Consider the following 17520-nt stretch of genomic DNA (forward strand, 5'->3'; position numbering starts at 1 on the left):
AAAGAATAAAGTTTAATATAGATAAGAGAGAGGTTGCCATAGATAGTCCATAAACTTGAGTAAGAGAACTGCCAACTGGGAGAGAGATGAGATCTCTAAACCTGACAGAAACTGGATTTTGCATGAAAAAATTCCTGTTTTTTTTTTTTTTTTAACTCCAGATGAGGTAATTAGATACTTGCTTTCATGATTTTGTTCTTTTCTTCTGGGTGAAAAATCCATCCAGTCTGCAATAAAACAGTCTGCACATTAATGCAGCACACAGTTATTTAAAATGGAGTTAGTATTATATACCAGCAACTTCCACAGAATGCAATAAATGTATTTCCTTTAGGCATTACCTCAGGAATTTACACTAGAAACACAGGAAAGACTGATCTCAATATTTTCACCTATAAAAACTCTCACAGCCATGATCAGAATGACCAAATACATGTGCTTCACACAAAGATATAATTTTCAGTTACTTACTGCTATGCTTCCTCGGGGGAGCTTTGCTGGCTGCACTTTATAGGGCATGTTCTTAACTTCGAAGGACACGTTGGAAGAAAGAGTATAGGGATCGTTTTTTCTCTGAAATTATATAAAATGAAGAAATTATTAAAAACCATGTTTCTACTTAAAAGCATGATGAGAAATAAGCAGAGAAAAAATAGAGAGAGCTCATTTCCTAAGGCAAAGATGGTTTCTTTCAGTAAAGGGTCCATCAGTCCTGTGACCTGTATGTATCCACAAATAATAGAGCATAAAGCCGCTCTTTAGCAACCTCCATTCTGCGCAAACTGCCTTGAAATGGTAGTCAAGCGCAAATATGTCCCTTGGAAAAAAGACGCCTAAATCTGTAATGAATTGGTGTAAAACTTGACATTTGAAAGTGCACGCTCTTTAGAAGAACCACAATGGTGGCAACATTTACTACAATGGATACATGTATTTTCCACAAACATATTTTGAATCCCGTTGAGATCCTGACATCATCAGTATCTAACTGGAACTAGCTTTGAAGGTTAGGTACACCAGGAATCGAGTAAATCACAGAATCATAGAATATCCCGAGTTGGAAGGGACCCATAAGGATCATCAAGTCCAACTCCTGAATCTTTCAGTACACTTTGAGTTTGAGGTCTTTGCATTTCACTGAATGTTGTTGTCACAGAGAGAAGATCCTGCATGCTAACTACCTGTTTTCTTGTTTTTATCCCAAGGAAGGATGCCTAACTGGCTACCATGCTCTTCTGGAAGTCAAGAAACCTGCTTCTCATTCCAACTCTGCAACTGATTTTTCTGGGTAACATTACATGTGACTTATCTTGCATATCTCATGTCAAGTCGGGGTACTGATATGGATCTCCTTTAAAAGTGCATTGGTAAGCCCCGAAGAGAATGAAATAAGGCCTAGTAGTTATGACTAACATTATATCCCTTTGCATTAGACTCCTTGAGGTAAACAACTTTAGTCTTTTATATAAGAATATTTTAGAAACACTTAATCATTTCTGCTACCTGTCTCGATCCTTTTTGAAATATCAGAATTCAACACAATATTCCACTGCTGATTTATGGAAAGGTAGGGCCTTGTAAGTGAAGCGCTCCTCTGTTTTGGCACCAGCTGCTTACAGACTAAATTGAATAACAGACGAACTGGGATGAATTTTAAACTATCCCAGTAACCTGAGCCAAATGTAAATTCTACCTTATCCATTTTGCAAAGCTCAGTTGCCTCCCCTGCCCCCCCATAATCTCCAAGCACTTATGAAATTTCTCCCATCTTCCAGGTTGACTAATGTGGAAGTACCAAAAGCCATTTGTCATCTTCTGAAGTCATATTTGTATTTAGTACCTAAATATTTCCCATTTTTATAATAATTCATATGAAATTCTTCTGTATGTTGCATTACATAGCGCTTTATTAATCATTAAAATTATTCTACCTGTCATAACAATTTATTTTATCGACTGTAATCGTATCCAGTGCATTTAGAAAGACCTTGTCATTTCCTAAATCCCCTTCTGCAAGACTTTCTCTTTCCTTCTACTTCTGGCACATTTAGGAGTTCTGTTCTATTGACAAGACTTAGTTCCCATGCGATTATCCAAAATCTTTTCCTCCCTGCTAAGTGTTGTTTTCCTCTGGAATCTCCAGCTGTACCAAAGGTATAAATCTAATCAGTCTAAGACACCTTTTCATCTGTTTTATGGAATAAAGACTGAGGTAAAAAAGACCCCGTGACAATTTTGACCAGTGTTTTCAAAGTAAAAAGTTTTTTTTTTTCTTATGTTTAAATGGCATTTCCCATATTTGACTTGTTCTGTCACTGAATATCACTGAGAAGAGCCTGGCTCTGTCTTCTTTACTTCCACCTATAACTGGCCAGCTCCTTTTGCACTTGTGGGTGCATCCCATCAGGTCACTTGGGCTTTTGTATGTCCAATTTTTAAAAATATTCCCTAACCAGATGCTCTTCCACTGAGGGTAAATGTTCATTGCTGCAGGTTTTCTCTCTTGTTGCAGAGGCCTCGGATTACTGTATGCAGATTTTACTAGTAAGGAGGCATCAAGTAACTTGGTCTTCTGCACACTCCATTCAGCAGAAGGTCCATATTTTCCCCAGCCTTTCTTTTCTTCTGATGTACTTATACAAGCTGCCTTGTTGCCCTGTAAGTACCTTGCTAGGCTCAGCTCCTGGTAGGCTTTTGCTTTCCTAACCGCTCAGAGAGCATCGCTATATTCCCCAGCCAAAACCTACTCCAGGTCAACTGACCCTGCTTCCACCTCTTACAAGTTTCTTTTTTACACCTGAGTTTTACCAGGAACTCCTTGTTCATCCATGCAAACCTCCTGCCACCTTTGCTTGACTTCCTGCATGTCAGGGTGGACTGGTCTTGAACTTGGAGGAGGTGATCCTAGAGAATCAACTAGCTCTCCAGGACTGCTTGTTTCTCTAGTATCATCTCCCACGGAGTTCTTCCAAGCAGATCCCTGAAAAGGCTGAAGTCCACTCTCCTGAGGTCCAGGGCTGTAGTTCAGGTATTTGCCTTGTCCCTTCTGTTTTCTGTTTAAACAACGAACTTTCTCTTCGAGTATATGAGTGCTTACTGGTGACACGAAGCCAGCATATTTATTGCCTTCTGGAATTAATTTGGCTATGCCATAATTTTGTTCTTTTAAAATACCAAGAGCAGCTGAATGTTTATTATCAGAACATTTAACCTCTCCTTTGGGCTTGTACTAGGAATGAGCAATATGAAGAAAATTGCCTTAAGTGACTTACATAGAGATAGTCAAATCAGCTCCTTAATACAGATGACATCTAATGGAAGAAACTACGTTTTCTATCAACAGTGTTTAAAATAAGATTAAGAAAAACACTGACTTAATATTAGACTTAGCAAATAAATAATTTTTATACTCTTTCATGGTGCTTAACATCCATGAGATGGTCTTCAGAAAAATATTTTTTTCTTTACCACATTAATTGTTTTCCATTTTCAGACTCAAGCCGTTCTTCATTTTTCTGTGAGAGTCCAAGCACTGGACTTCTCACATGCAGCCCCGGAATGTTTCTGTAATTGTGCAATAATTTGCATTCATAATTCCAGAACTCTCTCTGCCTGAAAAAAAGTCATGTTTTCAATTGTAAGCATTCATATTAAGCAGGATTCTGGCTATGATTTATATGATTTATAAAAGTAATTGTAATGGATAGGTAAGGTATGTTACATTATTGAAGAAGTAGGTATTAAACAAAGGTACAGTGAAGGCATTAAGTCCCTTGAAATATCCTATAAAGAAATGTAGTGCCCATAGAAAAATAAATCCTTCCACCTACTATACATGGCTTATTTAATTTTCAGCTTATATCAGCAATAACAACAACAGAGGAGAATATTTCCTGTGGATTAATGCTTCACTGGGGTTAATAACCTTGGGTTGTACCCACAGCTATTAAGTGTTCTCAACCCATCATTAGGCCCTTGGAAATGCTGCACATCTCCATTGCTGTAAAGCAATATAAAAGACTAGAGAGGATTTTCCTGTGTTCACAGAAATGTGTGTTTGTGGCAAAGAGTTTTATAACAATAACTGTGGTCAGCATCAACTGGAAACAGGATTTTACTTGTTCCAGCACCTTGGAGATACAGGCAGCTGTCTCTCTTACAGCGCTGTTTATAATTCTCAAGTCATTTGTGAGAAACTGCATTTCTTTACCATATCATTTTTTAAACAGCGTATATTTAAATATTCAGTGTTTACTGGAAGCAGCAGGACCTGTGGTTTGCAATTCAGCTGAGGGCTTCATTACGGCTCAGAGGAAAGGGAAGAAGGAATTCAGTCTCTGAATGTCGGCGCCTAATGGCCAACAGTGGGTGCCCAGCCCTGGCTACTTGGGCCTTCTGAAGCTCCCATCATGGCAGAGCCTGCTCTCGTATGCATCGCTGAGACAGCTCTTTGCCTGAGTGCTATTGAGACAAACAGAAATAATGTGGGGAGTGATGGAAACTCCTGGACAATTTAAAGGAGAGTTCTCCAAGCTCCAGCTGAATGCTGGCAGTTCCTGCAGGGAGCTCAGGCAAAGACCCAAAGTCTCCAAAGCATCTTTAAAGTGTACAGAGGCATCTTAGAGGGCAGACTAAATGCAGAGGGCAAATCTGGTCTAGACTGCAGGGAGGAGAAATAGCACTTCCAGCAGCTTAAAGGTGTCTGACAGGTACTTATTTTTCTGCAGGTTTGAAGACTTTACTAGTAGAGAGACTCCCCAGAATGACTTTGTTCCACTGCCTCTAGGCAGCGTTGTTCAACAATACTCCAAAATACTTTCCTTCTGGTTAGATGTAGTCTAGTGACGTCAGTCTAGCTGAAGGGCACGTACTTTCTCTACAGCAAGTTGCGGTGGAATTCTCCCCCAGAAACTGTTATCTCTTGCATACAGAGTTCGGTGCTGTGGTAACAACATTGGCCCTGCTGATTAAAACCTGTTTCCCTTCGTGTCCACTGGAGTCTGGCACATTTTAGAGAGGAGACAGTAAGCAATATCGTGTTTCCTTTTAAATATATGCTTTGGGAATTCGTTAACTTGCTTTATTTGACCCACACCTCCAAAAACCTGAACAACAGCCAGTAAAGGGTAGCTTACATAAATGCTGAGAGTAGAGGTCATGCAACTATTTTTTCTTCTATTAATTCATTAAAAAGTGTGTCTATGATTCAAAAAGTCAAAAAGTACTTGTGCTGTTTGTACTAAAATGGGATGTTTATGCAAATATATCTTTTGAACAGAGACAATACAGCTCCTCTGAAAATCAACACATCCTCATCTCTACCTTTAATCTCTTACACTTGACATACTGTATCTTCTACATTCATTGAAATGGACTATTTCAAATTGATTTATAGATGCATATATCCTGTGATTTCAGATCACTTTGACATAGATTTTAATGGTTATCAGTTTAAGATGTTTGTTTTTCCATTCACCTAACTTTATGCACACTTCAGCACATCTATCAAGATCCTCATGTTCTGCTTTGTTAATATTTTGTCATTATTTTAAGTAACAATGAATTAAAACAAAACTAGCCTACACCCAAAAGAACTTCCAGCTGGCCCAGCCCAATGCCAAAGGCTCTTTCTTTCTAGCCTTCATTCCACATAAACAGTCAAATCCAGCATAATATGGCATTTTTGGCCACACGCAGTTTTCCTTTTTACTTATTTTTTTTCTTCAAATAACAACAGTTGTTTGACGTAAGGGCAAATTTCTCTGACAATTTCCTCCTTTTGTTTCTATATGTGGCTTGAAGGGCAGTGCATCAAATTTATGGCTTTCAGTCCTCAGTCTGAATTAAAATAATCTACTTAAACTTCCATAGCAATTATCAAGAGACCAAGATCTCTCTCACTAATTTGTCTGTTGCCTCCCTGTAGGAAAAGTTTCTGTGTAGCCTGGTGCATTGCTTCTATCCACTGACAGGGAATTTAGGCTGGCTGCAGTTATACTTCAGAAAACACTTCTGTAAGCTTCCCTTGACTGAGACGTGTTCCACTGGGCACAGGTAGAGGTTCTACACTGGGGGATGCTGAGGATAGAAATTACTGTTCCTTGGGGTCATATCTCTGTTGCGGATGGAGTAATTCCTCCCATAGGAAAGAGGAGATGGAAAAAAGTGATTCGATAAAGAAGCCTATATAAGAGGTAGACCTGTCACCTGTCTCGGGCCACCTCCACCAGTTCACCTCTGCTCTGATTTTCAAGGCTCTGCAAACACCACACGTGCCATGGAAAGGACGGTCTGTGTGGCTCCACGGCACTGCTTATCTGCATTCTGCCTCCAATGGTCTTTGTGCAGTTAAATTGACTTCGTGTCCCAAAACCACTACCTGGCTTACCTTCTGCCACACTAAGAAGAGTTTTTGAGTTTACCAGTAGTAAAATATGGAGATTCTCAACAAATTTTCTCATTAAGGAAGTACACCTAGAGCATACACCCTAACAGTGATGACAGCTCCAGGTGTAGGCAATGAAGGCAAAGGGAGGTGAGAGTACTGGAAGGACTTCTAGCTGATGGCCCCAAATACCACGGTACTCCATCAGGCTCTTTTTCCTTTCCTGTGCTCTTCCAGATCAATGGATTTCTTTTTGTGTCTTTGTAAATGTGCTTCCCGAGCAGCAGGGAACACCATCATCCTATAAAAGCAGGGATGTGAGGTTTCTCAACCTAAGGAGGAAACTGAATTCACATCTTCCAACCATGAATTCTCTGACCATTAGACTGCCAGCTCTAAATCTTGTGACTGAATTTTGAATAAACAAAGTTTTCCTTAAGTCTTTCAAGTAACGTTGTAAGTATTTCCCCTTGGGAGTGATTTTTGGATTTGCATTCTGAAAGGGTGGAAATACTCCTGCCTAATCTTGATGTTCCTGTCCGCCCTCCTGATGAAGGAGAATACCACCCTGATGGCTAATGCAGGTCTGTTTGTTTTTCTGAGGTACCAGATTGTCTCTGTACGCTGTACTGGAACCCTACGTACTAAAAGGCTTCAGGTTTTGGACTCCAGCCTGGGGCCAGGCGGTTAAGACGTGGGTGTCACAGCACTGATTGTCTTTACTATTTCCATATTTAGGCATCTAAAGATCTAAGAAATAGGAGCAGTGCATGTTCAGAAACACTGAAAAGATGAGTATTCTGCAGAGAAGCCAAAACATGGATTTGCATTTTAAGGGAGCACCTGCGTACAGACTGGCTGCCGTATTTCTGTTGCTTTTAAGCTTTCTCAGATTAAAACTAAATTTTTCTCCCTTCTAGCTATTAAAGCTCACGTAGGAAGGGGTGCCACATTCAAATATCTGGATTTGTGTAAAAGCCAAGAGAGAAACAACACAATTACATTCAATTGCAGAAAGAAATCAAATAAACTTGAAACCTCTTGGAAACCTTGCACACCTTCTGTGTTTGTTGTTTTTTATGTTACTGTCTCCTCAGGCTACCCAGAAGGAGATTTTCATCATTGTGAGGAACTTTCAATACAGGCTGAAAAAACAGTCAAGAATGAGCTGAGTCCTACTTCCCACAGGGCTGTAAGTGTCCGAAGAGCTTGGGGACTGGAAGGAAGTCACACATCAGACAGATGGCACAGATTCATCATTTAGAAATATATTTTCAGAACTAATGTTTTACTACCCCGCTCCTCACCATTATATTTAGAAATAGCCATCAGAGTTCAAAGAATGCTGGGCAAGATCCCCTTGGATCTCCCTCTGATGACTCAGAAATACCACCATTAGACAAGTGGAGACATAATAGAGCCCTAACAGCACACAACGTAACGTGGCCATGTAAGGTTGTTTCTCTTTTGCATGAATCAGGCTACTATTTGCTAGATCAGCAAGTCTGAATCCCAAAGTCAGCATTAGGAGAGGGTTCACATTTACAGCCAGGCTTTGAAGTTAATCCAAAAAAAGTCTGTGATTCTTCTTGGCTTTCGCACAACGTCTGTCTCTATCTTTGTTGGCTGGTTGAGAAATTTGGGCTCCTTTTGTTTACTTAAACACGTCTAATCATTGCACGTCATTTAGCTGTTATTTGTTATGGGCGTTTGTGTTTTAAGGTGACAGATTGCAACTGTCAAGAGGCAAAGGGGGTCAGCTGCTGACAGTTAAACTAAGTGGAAAAGGAAGCAGTCACTCAATGCAGGGCTGGTCTGTTGTGGCAACAAAATACGCAGGCTCATCCATAGACCTCTGATGAGAAACACGAATTACTTCATCCTACCTTTAACCAATCACATGGAATTTTTATCAGGTTTCCACTAGAGTATCTATAAGGAGACATTAGCATATCTGTGAGGAGAAAATGCATACTGACAGTTTGTGCTCAACTGTAACGAGCACAAAGAATTTCTTCTGCAGATCATCATATCTTCATTTAGATTATAACACAGTTGAGGAATGTTGCATGCCACCTTCATCCCGCTTGCTTTGGCGTATGAAATTCTGCACATTAAGTGCATGTGCAAAAGAGTTTGGGATGTTGCTGTAGAGAGAGCAATTTTTCCTCTCAGTTTCTGTACAAAAACATTAGTGTGGGGTTCAGTCTGTCCCTTGAACACTGCGTCCTGGTTCAGAACCATCACATCCTCATTATTTTGACTGTATTTTAATCCTCAGTTTGAATCTGCAGATTTCAGCCATGCTAACAGCAGTAGTTTTTTTAGGTGTACCTTACTTTACTTGTGGGATGACCTTAGGAACTCAAAGTTTACAGGCTTACTAAAAGCAAAAGATGCCCTTTTTAGGCAACTAATTATGCTCTATCATCTTTTATGGTGATGGCTGTATAACTGTTCATTTTAAAAGGGGCTTTGAGAAAGGAAACTGTTTGGAGGTGAGTGGGAGGAAGGCAACCAGATCCCATCACACTACTTGCTCTCTCTCTCTTCTCAATATCTGTTTGCATGTGAAGCAGGGGTCATGTTATTCTGGCAGCTTTTTAGACATATATGGGAAGATGCAACAGTTCTCTGGTGACTACTGTTTTTATGTGGAAAAAAATTCCTGCTGCTTTAAGTGGAGTTTTCTGTGAGTCTTTCTTTTATAAAGCGTGTAAGCTACTATCTGAAGGAAACAGAAATGCTTCTGAAGGATATAGATAAAAGGCAAAATCCTCAAAGTCCATAAAAAAAAACAAACCTTGTTTGATAGCAAGGGTATGTAAGGACAGTGCAGTACTAAAAGGTATACTTGCAGGAGTGTTTGTCGTGGGGTCTCAGCACGCAGGGAGCCTACAGGATGGCTCATTCCAGCCCCTGCCCACAGGCTGGGGCAGGATCCACCTCTGCCTCAAGCTCACTAAGTGGAGGGGGATACAGTCATAGCAAGAAGGATTTATTAAGGGAGAAGGAGGAGCTAAAGGGACCGCAGCACCCTCACTGGTACTGCCTGTGTGTTTGCACACACCTGTGTCCCAAAGCAGAGCTGTGGCCCTTCTCCACCATTCAGATCAGGAGGGCACAGGAGGGTGTTTAAAATCACATGGACAAAACATCCTCTGAAGACACCTCCCTGTCTTGCCACTGACTAGAGTTAGAAAACCACCTTTGGCATGTAACTTTCAGATGACTAAAACTGGGTAAGATGAGTCCTCCTGCTCCTGTATTAATCATGCCACTAAATTTCATTCAGTTATCCTTCTTCTGAGCCTGTTAGGTTTATCATCTAGAAAAAGCTTATATTTAAGTTTTTTTAATATAAGCTCTTTAGCTTATACTGTAGAAAAAGATTCTGTCTTGATTAGGAGACACCAAGTCTTTTGTAGCTAGTTTCTTCCAACTGTTACAGATCCTCGGTCACAAACAAAATCTCAGAGAACTGCCCTCTGTTTCTCATTAAATTTGTTTAGCTTTAATCTCTTGTAGTTATTTTTTGCTACATACTGAACTGGACTCAGAAAAACATTTATGAGACTAACTCCCACTGAAAGAGCTGTAAATACCCTAGAAAACTGGTGTCTAGGATCTGTGCAAGGGGGTTCATTTATAGTTTTTTGTGTTTGTTTGTTTGTTTTGTTTTTGTAACAAGACAAGTCTTTGGTCCTTGCACAGTTAATTAGATTTCACCAGCAGAATGATGAAGAGAAAGACTTGATGGAATCCCAAACGTGACTTATCTTGTTCCCAGTACTGTAGCTAAGGCAGCTAAGCTCTATCTTTTGTTTGGTGAGGAAGATGGGGAAGGTTCACTGGTGACATTGCTTGGACACAGCAGTGGTCAAAATTATCATACACGGTTGTAGACGTGGATAATTTCTTTGCCTCTCTGTCTGTCTCTTTCTATTAGGGACAGTGAAGTAGCTCAGCTAAGCTCTTAACTGAATTTAACAGGGACTAGCCAGTCTGCTAAGATCCCACCTGCTCTCTTGTTTCTCTAGGGAAGCAAGTTAAATGGGGAAGAATTTTTTTATCTACCTTCACATTTGAGGAATAGAAGAAATTAACTTAAAAGGTATGAAGAGCTCAATTTAAAGCTCCCATTGTAAACTGAGCATTCTCCATTTTTCTCCCGCTAGGGTAAGAGGCACTGTGGGGATAAACCACTCTTCTCCCACAGCTATGGGGAACACAGAAAGGCTGGTTCCAGGTAGAAAGACCAGGAGATTTGAAATTCCTTGAAGAAGGAAAGTGATAATTGACCAGTTTGATCAAGATTGGAACCGCAGTTATTTCCTAGTTAACAGTGATCTTAATTTAAATTTCTCAGTGTACTGTTAAAGGTATTCATCCAGAGCACTGATAGTCTTACCAATCTCTCCTGCAGAGTGCTTAAAAAAGCTATCTCTCAGAAAAACAGATCCTTCAGAGAAGCACTACAGCAACATACGTCTGGAAAGTTTTACATTTCAGATCTCAATATATACTGTGGGATTTTTTGATATCCAAAGACAAGATGTACTATTTTTATATTTTCAGTAATGTACGTGTAATTAATAGAGAGGATTCCTTCAAAATGACCTTTTGGAAAACACTACTGTAAAAAGAGGCAAGTTCATAACAACCACGTAGTACTAAAGACACATGGCCAGGTACAATGAGGTACCAGCTCACAATGCAATCCCACTGTAAATACAACTCTGAGAATAGGTGAAGTTGGAAGTGCAAGAATTTGCAGAAAGTTGTTCATTCTTTCCATGCACTGCCTTTCTTTTTAGTGGTAAATCACAAGTCATCTCTACTTGAGTGTTGTACGTCATATGAGCTTGATACGTACTACCCTAGATTAACAGACAGTAACAATTTATTTGTAAGCTGGACACAGCGTACACCATCTACTATTTGGTTCCAAGACAGATCTTTTACCAGGAAAGATACGAGCAAAGCAGAAAGCAGAGAGAAAAACAGGAAAGGTGTTTAAAAATCATTGTAGAATTTTCAGGGAAAGATTCAGGACATGAGTTTGAGAGGGACTGACAGTGAGAGAAGGAAAAGCAGCATGCATATGACATGAACTAGTGAGATGCAACCTTCAAAGAAAGTGATAACATAGAAGGGTTTGCATTTGGCCCATTTAATTTCATCATTTATATTCTTAAATATCTGGTCAAGCCAAAGATGCAGGGATACGCGTGTATAGAAAAAATTTTGTTTGCATTACCTGCAGGAAAGTTTGGGCCCATAGCCGGGACCTGATTTTTAGTGCTGCGCTCTTCCCTCTTTCCAGTTGTCCCACATTGCAGGAAATTAGGACACACTTCACATTTGTACAGTTCTGTGTACAAAAAAAAAGGGAAGTCATACATATGCTTTAAAAATGTAAGAAATCACTTTCAAATGCTCAGAATTATCAAAACCAATCAACCTTCCCTTTAAGAGTTAAGAAACCAATAATTTTATCTAATACATATGAGATACCTCATGAGTGATTGTGAGAATATAAACCAAGACGGAGATTCTTTTTGCACCACCAGTGAATACAACCAGCTACTGTAGTACTGAAAATGAAAGCAATAACTTTCACCAATTTAGTTTGAAGAACTCTTAAAACGGTCAGGTACTTATCAAGCATGAACCATTTGTTTTGTCTCTATCTGTCAGTCATTTTGTCATTTCAACACATACTTTTTCTGTTCTCTATGCCTGAAGCCTATATTTATGTTCTTTAATCTTTCCCCTCTTCCAACTCTCCCAGTTTTCTTACTGCTATTTACATTATAGCAGCCAGAACGTTTGCTGAGATTCATTAGTTGCTCTACTTGAAACTTGTGGTCCGTGAAACATTCCTGATGAGCAGTGATTCTGGCTTATACACAGGACGGAAGGCAAAAGCCAAGTAATGTAACTCAAAACTATATACTTTGTTAAAGTCTGCCAGAAGAATGTCAAAAAAATTGTTAGAAACTGACTGGAAGCCACTGGAGGGAATGAGCAGAGTCTCATGGGGAAACCACAGAAATGATGGCGTTGTTTGGGGTATAGAAAGGAAGGCAGATCTCATAGAAAAAATGATTAAAAGTGTGTCAGGGTTTGAAAAAAAAAAAAAGTATAGCTGTATATATACAAATGGTGTTTACACCAAAAGTTTGGTTTAATTCAAGAGGAAGACTAAGGTTTTAATTAATTCATATTTTTATAACAAAGCATACATTACCTCTCTTGCAGATACTTCACTAACACTTATACCAGAAGATCTTGTGACCTTGATAGCAAAGCTGAGTTCTCACATGTACATTCCCTCAGGGGAGTAAGAATGGCTTCACTGCAAAGCCCATACTTCAGAAACTGAGATGATGATGGATGTAATAGATGTGAAAACACCCTTAAGGAATCCTATATCTTTATGGACAGCTTTCCCCGCAGATTTCTACCTTATTACAAGTTAAATAGAAGCTGCATGCTTAAGCACCCTTGTCTAAATTTGCCTGAAAATGAAACTGGAACTTGCAAACTATGATTATTTTTTTTTTTAAAAGAGGATTTCAGAGTATCTGTTTATTTGGCTTTTCATATTTAAACATCCTCCATCCAGATTTATTTATCTTGCAGGAAGGAGGAGAGCTGTATTCATTAATCACAGTGGCCAAAACCACATATTAACAAAATAAATCATTAGTATGCAAAAAGCCTACTTTGGGCTGACATTTTAGGACCTGAACACATATTTCTATTTTTAATAAGTAATGCATTTAGCCCATAGTGATTTTCAGAACACTGTAACATTAGAACTAAAGGAAGAGAAAACAAATGTTTAATGAACATTATAAATATAATAAGAGGTTCTCAGAACATTATTCTTTTCTGTGAAAATGTTTTGATGAAAATGAAGATAATTTAAAATTTCTGAAGAAAGAATATAAAATTTTGATCAAAAATTACCTTTAGCCAATTAGGCATTTTCAGCAGCAACATTTGCTTTCCATAATCTCCCAATGACTCAAAATTAAGAAAAAATATATTTTGGACTTCTGGTATGCAATGAAGACGTGGAATTGGGACTATTTTCTAACTGAACATACTTATTTGCTTACTTTTCTATGCCCATCCTGAAAAAACCCTGCTATATTTCCATTGGTAGGCACTGTACCCAATCCTATCTCAATTTATGCTTATCTAAAGCATATTGTACTCTAAAACTGCTCATCACATGTGCCAATTTTGTATTCCTATGTACTCAGCTAAACAGTTTCTGTCTACATCAAGCAGCTCAAAAATCTCTGCCTCATATTTTAAAATGAGTAATAAGGTGCAGACACAGTACATACTTATGATCTTGGTTAACCATTCACAGTTGCTGCAGTGATTTCTATGCTGGCAGCATACAAGCCTAGTCACTGAGAAAGACAACTGACAATTAAGGTATTACTGAAGAATGGATTAAATGTTCTGTGGTATTGACTGGTATGTCTTTGAAAGCCTAGGCATTTTTCCTTCAGCCCCAGTGGAATCAGATTCTTCCCAGGCTATTAGGTTAATGTAAGAATTACATAGGCATCAGCAGTGATTATTGTTTCAAATGGGTTCATCTGTGATTTTGTACTTAATAACATTATGGTATTCATTACTTTCAGATTCTATCTTTTTCCTGTTATAAAAACTGCCAAATTAACTTTCGGAAGCAGCATAATTATTCTATTACTCCAGAATACTTAGGTCAGTGAGGTGCTTCTCTTCCTACCAAATTCTGGTGATGTCAAGGAATTCAAAAATGAGCCTGCAGTAAATGGCTTAATAACAGAATGGACTGCATGAAAGAAACTGCCTGAGGTTCATAAAAATAAATGGCAAGCACTGACCACATGAATCCCACGACTGACCTCAAGGTCATCAACTTTGAACACAGCCTCTGGGCATGGCGAGCTGATGCCTATAGTGCTTAAGTGTCCCTGAGATTGAACATGGAATTCAGGAATGGAAAAAAAGAAAACCCTTCTGAAAATACAGACAAGTAGAAATACTCAGGTACCAGACCAACTAATCAGAACTATTTTCCTGGACTAGACAGGAGAGAGATCTTTGCTCTTGCTCATAATTTTAAGCACCTCAGCTGCTTTGGAGCATTGGTTGGAATGTTAAAAACATGGTAACCTGTCCCATCTGCCTTGCTTGTGGCACTGGAAAGGGAAAGTCCTACCTTTCCAAGTATATATATACTTACTGACAGAATCAAATATACTCCAAAGTATGTCAGAGCTGTTACTTTCCATGAAAATGTTAATTTTAAGCATGAGCTATTGTTTATGCCAGAACACCAGGAGCCAAATTAACAAGGAAAGACTTACATTTCAGAAGTCAGAATCTGAAATTTCATTCCTGGAACAGGGGCCTATTCTCTAAATTTGTACTGAACCTCCCTGTGATAAGTGTGTCATTGCATGACCACAAAGGTCCATCTGTGTGCATGCAGCCAGAAGGAGCACAGCTAGGAATTTGGTATGCATGCTCTTTAATGTAAAAAACTGCCAAACAAAATCTCCAGCCTGTGGCACAGTGATATGTAGCAAACAATATTTTACAATAAGAGGATAAAAATTACTTAGTATTTACAAACCTGCAAATAAATTGCAGTCAAACTGATAGCCACTTTGATTATACTGCACACATAGTCCCAGTTTACGGATTTTAGTTAACTCACCAGTATTTTTGCAGAGTTTCTCCTGTAAGGTTCTGCAACTGTGACCTCCCTTCTCCTGATATAATGAGAAATTGTGGAATTATACAAAAAAGCAGCAAGTTCAGGAGTGTCTTGTGGAATAGCAAACTGCAAAGAGAAACAGAAAAGCAAATGGTAATGATATATCCACCCAATGAATCTAACAGACCTGTTCCCTTCTCAGAGGTCTTGAATTTTGGATCAACATTGTTGTCTTTTTTTTTTTTTCCCAGTCTGACAACTCAGCCATGAGAGTATACTGTCTTCAACCAGGAGTATGATTAGTAATAGCACAGCAAGATATTGCCTGGTTATAGGAATTACAGTAGGTAACATTTTTTTCCGCTCTATTTTTACTGGAGTCATTGTACTTATTTTTCTTAGGTGCTTGCGACTGGATTCTGATCTCTATAACAGGATAAATTTGAAGTTGCTGCACTGAAATCTGGTCGTTAGCTCAGATCAGAAGCTGCCTATTGGAATATAATGATTTTACCAGCATTAGAAAGTAACAGCAAAAAAGGAAATCTGAATTCTAGTAACACAGTTTTTAATCATTGTTTGTTGAAGATTTTTTTTTTTTGGGTAACAACTTAACTTTGTATAATGCAACAGTTTGTTCATTCTTAAACTCATATTAAAATGCATCCTCTTCAGCTTTATCTTCCTGGATTTTCAATCTCTGATTAAAACCTAGTTCTATTGTTGCCATTTTGTCTTTAATTTATATACAAAGCATTTGTAGCTTCTTTCAAGAAGCTTCAGAGAATGCTTGGGAACTCAAATTTCTACAGAGAGAAAGATAAATACTAATTTATGACAATCCTGTTATGTTGAATCAAATAAAATGTACGTGCAAGTCTGCAAAAAGATCTCAAAGAAACTCACCTAAACACAGACACCACTATTCATAATGGGCCTCAGATTAGAAACAGCTATGTCAGATCCATCTTACTAGTTTCTTTAACCTCTGAGCACAAAATATTTTAAATTACTATAGAAAATGTTAGTAATTATAAGAAATATTGTAGCACTGAGGGGATGAGAACAGGCACAGACACAGAAAACCTTCCATAAACTAATACTGTGTTGTACTTGATTTGGAAAATCTGTACCATTCAAATGATTAAAATTATGACGCAAAAGAGGGAACAGTTTTGACATTGTCTGAGATCTTCAGTCAAAAGCATCCTGCAAAGTGGAAGATACTATAATTAATCAACTAATGAAAAACACTTCAACAAAAATGAGATTTTTTTTTTTTCTGAATTAGGTTAACATTGTCTTTTGCAATAAGGGAACAGTTAAATAGCTAGTAAATCTCTCCGTCTCCATGTGATAACATGTGGGAATTCTCTTTCCAGGATTCTTTCACCAGGATATATGAGCTTCTTTAATGATGACAAATGAAAAGAACCACAATATAATGACACGCCTTTGAAGAAGCCCTCAGTATATGAAGACAATATGAAGACATATGTAGATCCATTTGAATAGTAGATGATCTTTACATTCACTTATTTTTTTCATAGATCCTAGTGTCAGCATCTTCAGTACCGATTTATTACAGCTAGGGTTAGAAAACAGCCCTTGGTGATTAAGAAAAAACACACGTCTCCTGCCACAGTTCAAAAGTAGAATTTCTCCAGTGCCCTAAATATTCGGGTTAAAGATACTAGATTAAAGTTATTATTTCATCTGTCTTGAGCCAATAGCACAGAACTGGACAACTGTCTCTGTAGCCATTCTATACACCATATATTTTGCACACTATTACCTTACCTGAAATGGATTCTTGCTCCTTTTCTTTAACTACAATTGATTTTCTTGGTTTCCCCACCAGGAAAAACTATACTGCTCTTTCCTATGCTCAGCCTTGTCATCTTGAGCAGATTTCCAGCTATCTCCAGTTCTTCACTTCTCACGCAAAAAGCCAGTTTAGCTTTCCTCCTTTTCCAGCCTCTGCTGCAACGTGCAATTGCACCAGAAATGCTCTGAAGAGGACATTTTATGTGTGCCTCTGGACCAGAACTTACACACACTGGTAACAGCTCCGCAGCGTGAGGAGATGCCACCTCTGGCAGAGGTTAGCACCTGCCAGTCACGTTAGTGGATGTACCTTACCCCCGGTGTGGCTTCTGGTCACCCCTTATGGTCTGTCATATTTGGAAGCCACGGCCTATCCCTCTGGTATTTATAGGCACAGGCTGCATACAATTACTTTTTGCTATTAGCCTGGAAAAAAACGTAATCTCAGAAGCACTGGATCAGGCCAAAGGCCTATCTGGCTGAGCCTCCTTCTCATCAGCCCTGCCTTTAAACAGATGTGGAAGGAAGAGTAAGAACAGGGCATGCATACATGATATTCTCTCCTAAAAAACTG

The 17520-nt window shown here is 38.7% G+C and overlaps 1 protein-coding gene across 2 annotated transcripts in view; it reads right to left on the minus strand.

Annotated features, from left to right (window-relative positions):
- The window catches only part of ITGA8 (integrin subunit alpha 8), a 109752-nt gene that overhangs the window by 10999 nt on the left and 81233 nt on the right, over nt 1–17520 (minus strand). For both annotated transcript variants that reach the window (XM_083827595.1, XM_083827596.1), the window contains exons 26-28: nt 15120–15245; nt 11646–11759; nt 472–573 (exon numbers count right to left, since the gene is read on the minus strand). In XM_083827595.1, coding sequence (XP_083683721.1) covers nt 472–573; nt 11646–11759; nt 15120–15245 — 342 coding nt within the window. The remainder of the gene's footprint in view (nt 1–471; nt 574–11645; nt 11760–15119; nt 15246–17520) is intronic.

This window comes from Anser anser (assembly GCF_964211835.1).
Source record: "Anser anser genome assembly, chromosome: 2".
In the NCBI taxonomy this organism is placed as follows: Eukaryota; Metazoa; Chordata; class Aves; order Anseriformes; family Anatidae; genus Anser; species Anser anser.